The following is a 6,652-nucleotide window of genomic DNA, read 5'->3' as shown; positions in this document are numbered from 1 at the left end:
TGTAGGGGAACCCGGGGCATAACGGAACGGCGGGGCATAATGGGATATGATCTATAACTTTTTACAGAAGTGCTGTTATGTATTGAAATATTTTGCAATTATTGCTATTAGATGATCCTTATCGCATGCTGTTATCAGTTGTCATGTTATTTTTAACTGAAAAATGCTATAAATTTTTTAATGCGTTCGCTGCACTCTCCGTGACTCGCTTATAATTTCGTTGATAGATCAGCATGAGGTAACAATGATAAAATTCTATTTTTTATTACCATAAGTAATTTTACGCTATTAAACAATCTCTTCTAGTCACTTTAGTAAAGTATTTCTGCACAGATATTGATTATCAATGATATTTTGTATTTATTTAGTGTAAAGGTACATTGGGGGCATAACGGCACATTAGGCCGTGGGGCATAATGGTACAATAGGTGTGGGACGAGACTTGATGAGTAGCCAATATCTTGAGATTGATTTCTTCATTCTGTCAATACGAAGACGAAAAGGAATTTACTGATATTTAATTTAGATAATTACCTACGCGGAAAAAACCTGCTCTAATGTTAGACACGATAATTTAACATTTTTGTCGTCGCATCATTGTGAGCGACAAGTTTCAGTCTCACAATCAGTGTAGAGAGAGAATTTGATAATTATTTGTAAAATTGACGAAATGAAACATTTAGAAATGAGATGTATTGTAAGATAAAAGGAAGAAACTTGGCGTGCGTTGTTCAACGATTAGTTTGGTGATTATCAATAGTGTCAATCACGATAATAAACTTGATATAATATACCCTTGATGATCATTCATGCCGAACGCCGTATTATCAATTTCGACAAATTTCAATAAATTGTCAATAATGAATTTAAATCTCACTTACTCGTCACTGTAAACTGCACGACTGAGATCCGACCGTAGCCACGATGCAATAAGCTTTTGTTCTACTTATTTATAACTTTGAAAAATATGAAGACGCGAGAGCTTCTCATCGCTTTAAAAGACGGTTGTTGGAAGGGGAAAATAAGTAAGGTAAGAAATAATCAATGATTATGCGAATGAAGCTCGAATATTTATTTTTCATGTCGAGCTGCGCGGTCACTTACTGAGATTAAAATTCAATTTCGAAAGCAGAGTACCTATATAATCGGGCACAAGATTCAAATTATTCAAAGCAATGCGTACATCTACGTCATACGCACGGTCACTTTAAATATCCCGCCATTTTACAAGCGTTTTCTATAAAAATGTGCACATTACGTAAAGTATAGATGCGTTAACTCGACGACCGACATTCGCTATGACTTACGCTAATATGGCTCGTACGTATAAAGAAATGTAGTAAAGTCCAGAGTTTCTTCTCCAAAGTTTTTCACGCCTCTTATGCCAACGGCATAAGCAATAGTGTACTCTCAGTGTGTATAATATAATATTATACATACAAGTACGCACCGCGTGCACCCAGTCGTCGTCCGCGTAATCCGAGGACGTGCGCGTTCGATCGTTTCTACCTACACGCAGAGAAAAGATTAGCCAAAAAAGCTAAAATGTGTCTTTGAAATAGGGACAGCTAATGTTGCTGCTGCCAAACCTCAATTTATTAGCTCTTTGAATTTAGATACTGCAGCGAAAAATATTAGCTGTTAGAAACAAATAATATTTAGCTGTATATACAGAAGCGCAGAGACATACGTCGAACAGCATTACAGGACGAAAAGAACGATACCATGCCGTTGTATTGTACCACACGCGAAGTAATGGTACGCTGATACATATCGCGACGTCTCAAAAACAATTGCGAATCGCATGTCGGGATCGCGCGCGTAATATTTTTCAAAGTAGCTGCTACTTTCTTAGCTGCTCGTGCTACATAAGTGCGCTATTCTTTCCAACTAATAAAGTTGTATCTCGCAGTGATTGAATTTTATCTATAATCACCAACTTTTAGCAATGGCAACAAAACAGCCTTTTAACTACTTTCAAAGCAGCTACTGCAATTTAGCTGATATTACTAAGTCATTTCTTTGCGTGTAGGCTGCTGCTGCTGCTCGGATCTGCTCTTCCACTTCAACCAATATTCTTTGATGAGATCGGATCCCTTCTCGCCGATCATGATCGTAGGAGCATTGGTGTTTCCGCTCACCAGGTTAGGCATAATTGAGGCATCGATCACACGAAGCCCAGTCACACCGTAGACTCTGAGCTGCGGATCGACGACGGCCTCGGGATCCCAGTAGGGGCCCATCTTACATGTTCCTACTGGATGATAGATCGTGGCACTGTAGTACCTGATCATGCATTCCCAATGAGAATCGGTGTACAGCTGTATGTGTTCGCATCCTGGAAACTGCCGCGAGTTGAGCTCGCTCCCGAATTGCCTGAAGGCTTCAGTTCTGCTCAGAGCCACGCCGATCTTGACTCCCTCGACCAACGTGGCGATGTCCTCGGGTTCCTTGAAGTAATTCGGATAGATAAGAGGGTATTCGAACGGGTTTTTGCTGCGCAGCTTGATCACGCCGCGACTCTTTGGTCGCAGCAACATGGGAATCACGCTCCACGTGTCCTTGTCGTTGATCGGCTTGAAAACGGCGTCGTAGAACTGCTTCGTTAGCCCGTGCACCTTTCTTATCTGCGTCCCTCCGTCCGAATTGGTCGAGCCGGAAACAAAGTGTAGCTCGACGTCGGGGAAGTCGAGCGAAGCGTTCGCGTATTTGGTGTTGACGAAGGCGATTCCCTCGACGCCTCCGAGCACCGTTAGCGGCCCGTCACCCAGCGCAGCGTACTGCATCACCGCCTGGGCATTTTGCACCCGTTTCTCCATCATCGAAATCTCTTTGTTAACCATGAATGTCAAACCCCCAAGTCCAATGTGATCTTGCAAATTGTAACCGACCTGGAGACACGAGGTCGTTTATTTCATTCCAATAAGATGCAATGATAAATGCAATGATAAAGGCGGGCGTAAACCTACGACATACTAACCCTACTGTCTTGAATCGTGGGAATCCCGAGCTCTCGCAAATGTTCCTTCGGTCCGATCCCCGACAACATCAATAAGGCAGCGGAATTTATCGTGCCTCCGGACACTATTACCTCCCGCTTTGCACGTACACGAAAGACCTTGTCGTCTCTGACGAACTCTACCCCGTAAGTATGCTTCGTTTTCGGATGTATCAGCACCTTGGTGGCGTGCGCGTGCATCGCCACGTGCAGATTCTTCCTGAGTCTGGCGGGCCTCAGGAAAGCCTTTGCACTTGAGCAACGACTGCCTCGTCTGATAGTACCTTGGGCGATCATGAAGCCCGTTTGAAATTGGCCGTTGATGTCGCGATTTTCGTAGCCCATCTCCTGACCAGCCTGGACGAAGGCCGCCGCTAGTGGTGTATGCCACGGTGCCTCTTGCACCGTTAAATATCCCCCGCTGGAATGATACGGCGTGCGAACCAAGTAAGGGTTCCGATTGTCCTCTGATTTCTTAAAGTAATGCAAGACGTCGCGCGAGCCCCAGCCAGGGTTCCCTTGCTGCTCCCAGATATCGTAATCGCGACTATTACCTCTTAGATAAAGCATATAGTTGAGCACGCTGCTGCCGCCCAGCACCTTGCCCCGAGGCCAATTGCAACGGCTGTTCTCCATCGCTGTAAACGTTCGAAAAGAAAGAACGGAGAGAGAGAGAGAGAGAGAGAGAGAGAGAGAGAGAGAGAGAGAGAGAGAGAGAGAAACGACGAGAAAACGGAAGAAAAAGGGACATGTATATATGTACCTAGGCAGGCATCACCCTGCGGCTCAGTTTTGTATCGCCAGTCTAGTTGGCTCAGTTGAAGATACCCAGCGAATAAAGGTACGTCCGAGATCTCGGTTTCGTCACCGCCTGCTTCCAGCAATAATACGTTCCAATCCTCGATCTCGGATAGACGACTGGCAACTACGGCTCCTGAGGAGAGATATTTGTGTTGGTATATTATCGCAATTTTCTGCGTTTCTACGCAACGCTTACATACCTGCGCTACCACTACCTATCACGATAAAGTGATACGAGGGCAACAGCATCTCTGACGGTACGTTGATCGGCGGCGCTTCATTATCCAGCGCTTCGTAATGAAAATAGGCAAGTGTCGCAGCGAGAACCGGAAAGAGTAATGAAAGTCCACTCGCGGATGCTGAAGTCAAACCTTGTGCCAGAAAGCTTTCGATGCCCATTTCTTTTTATTTTCCCGCTGTGCTTTGTACTCAACAACTGAAATTTGTATAACACATGTGTGAATTCAAATTTATTTTCTTGTCGCACCACTGAACAAATGGACAATTTTCTTTCTAATTGCAGTAATTTCCAACATTATTTTCACAAGCTATGAAAGAGTAGATAGGTAGAAATCTATATAATGTTATTATTTTGTTGGCATAATAACATAATAGATGTGTTCGAAAGATGTTTTACCAAAAATTTCTCCAAGTTTTACGTAGCCATTTTACGACCGTTATATAATTGTTGTGAATAATTGTCTTCGTTCTTTCAATTCGACCGAAGAGACTCGAGTAATTTCCCCAGACAACATCTAATCAAACCCAACCAAACCACCACGTTAAAAATTGATAAAGGGGAAGCCATGCGGCTCTGTAATTTTTCCATCTTATTCTAAATTGGGCTCAAACTAGCAGAAAATCACACAAACAAAATATAAATTTCTTATATTTCTGACTAAAAACATAAATCTTTGAATATAAATCTTTTAAATCTATGACAGATTACTTATTAACAAATAATAAAGTATCGCTTGTGTTCTATTAAAAATAACGACGTGTAATTAAGGCCAACTTGCGACTAAATGTAAGATCTCTATTTTGTGAACTTTATTATATATTTACTTTTATTTAACCATTTTACTCAGCATGACTCGTCATATTTTAAAATCCCGACTAAATCTAAGAATTACGTTGGTCTATCAACATTATTTATTTATTATATTTATATTTATAATTAATTATTCATGTATTTAATTTATGTACACTCGTAGTATATTGTAATCTATATGCGCTGATGAAAGCACTGTGTGCCGAAACGCGTACGCAATCCTAGAGTACAAATGTAATCACAGACTCTTTATTAAAATAATTGTAATACCTTATTACAACAAAGCTTGTTGAACTTGGCCTTAATTACACGTCGTCAGATTACTTATTGTTTACGTATATTTGTATGTAATTTGTATGACAGGTTGACCATAGTTTACATTATGTAAACAAGGATAAACTATCATATTTTATGCCCAACCCTATTTTACCTAATTATTTCATGAGTTTTGTACCCCAACTGCTAAACAGTTTTATCAGAAATCACGTCTGGCAACTGTTATAATAACTCATGTGACTCTTATTGTAAACTACTACTACATGTATTGTCAACTAAAACCTTGATAAAATCAAAGAGAGAGAGAGAGAGAGAGAGAGAGAGAGAGAGAGAGAGAGAGAGAGAGAGAGAGAGAGAGAGAACAACTCATTGTCAGAAAGCAAATTATAAATAAGGATGAGAAAATTGCGGCAATGTCAAGTCATTGCTCAATGTGTCAACATGAAACGTGAGAAAGAACACGAGCTAAACGATTTCACAAACAAAAGCTGCACTGGTTGCCTACTTACTTCCCTGAAAGAACAAAAAGTCTCCAACATTCTTAGATGAATAGCAACGTGGTTTCAAAATTTTTAATCACGTCTCGTCATAATTTAGCGAAATATACTTATATACGTAAAAACTTTCTATGTAATATGTATATTTTTATATTTACATCGATATAATTTATCATTTCTTATCTATCCTTTCATCGAGAAGAAAAAGAATGCTTATTATATAGAATATCCAAAAATTCACGCGTATAAAATGTCTCTTTGTCGGACAAAGCAATCTTTTTCCTCTTAGAAGTTACAAAATTATGCCCGAGCAGTAATTTTTTATTCGGAGCAATTTAAGGTTAACGAGTAAATACTCGGACTTGTGCGTTAATCAGACACGCCATACGCCTCTAAAGAGTCTAAAGAGTTTAAAGATTTTATAAAAATTATTCCTCACTGATTTAAATGTTCGTTCTCCCGATTATATTAATAAGAAAAAGTTTTCCGACTTCTGGATATCACTGAACCAACGACAGAAAGCAAATTGAATAATCTCATCTGTTAAGAGATATTAGTTGTAAAAGTGTCTCTTATTGAGAAAGTAGCATTTCATATACAGGGTGTATCTAAACTGGCGATAAATATTTTAATGACAAGTACTTTGTAACATTTTGAGACGAAAATTCTAATACGAAAAAGTCGAGGCTATAATAGTTTTCAAATGGGAACAGTTTAAACATCTCGAATAGCAAAGCTAGAATTTCGCGCGCTCAGGGATGGCAAAATGGTCAGTGATAAAGGTGCTTTCTTGAACCACACGTCTTTGACATTAATGAAATTAGTGTAAAAATGTATGCAAGGGTTTTATTAAGAAACTATTTCTGTTCATTTGCAATGAATTTTAGAAATAGTTTAAAATGTGTTTTTCAATAGTTCAAATCGATATTGATTTGTGTCAACTGTCATCAGCATATCTATTTGGTTAAATTGCGACAAATTTCATCGCGGAGATTTACCAATTTAACCAAATAGATATGCTGATGACAG

The 6,652-nt window shown here is 39.6% G+C and overlaps 2 protein-coding genes across 2 annotated transcripts in view; one reads left to right on the top strand and one right to left on the bottom strand.

Annotated features, from left to right (window-relative positions):
• The window catches only part of LOC105558343, a 12,566-nt gene extending 8,080 nt beyond the window's left edge, over positions 1 to 4,486 (bottom strand). The window contains exons 1-6 of the mRNA XM_012005957.1: positions 4,000 to 4,486; positions 3,762 to 3,932; positions 2,981 to 3,636; positions 2,011 to 2,891; positions 1,691 to 1,763; positions 380 to 481 (exon numbers count right to left, since the gene is read on the bottom strand). Of these exons, the coding sequence (XP_011861347.1) occupies positions 380 to 481; positions 1,691 to 1,763; positions 2,011 to 2,891; positions 2,981 to 3,636; positions 3,762 to 3,932; positions 4,000 to 4,198 (2,082 nt within the window). The 5' untranslated portion in view covers positions 4,199 to 4,486. The remainder of the gene's footprint in view (positions 1 to 379; positions 482 to 1,690; positions 1,764 to 2,010; positions 2,892 to 2,980; positions 3,637 to 3,761; positions 3,933 to 3,999) is intronic.
• Positions 4,487 to 5,539: 1,053 nt separating this feature from the next.
• The window catches only part of LOC105558342 (flotillin-2), a 13,082-nt gene continuing 11,969 nt past the window's right edge, over positions 5,540 to 6,652 (top strand). Inside the window, exon 1 of the mRNA XM_012005956.1 lies at positions 5,540 to 5,574. Coding sequence (XP_011861346.1) covers positions 5,540 to 5,574 — 35 coding nt within the window. The remainder of the gene's footprint in view (positions 5,575 to 6,652) is intronic.

Source organism: Vollenhovia emeryi, unplaced genomic scaffold, assembly GCF_000949405.1.
Source record: "Vollenhovia emeryi isolate VEMERY1.0 unplaced genomic scaffold, V.emery_V1.0 DF939354.1, whole genome shotgun sequence".
NCBI lineage: Eukaryota > Metazoa > Arthropoda > Insecta > Hymenoptera > Formicidae > Vollenhovia > Vollenhovia emeryi.
This window is presented reverse-complemented; position numbering and strand designations above follow the sequence as displayed.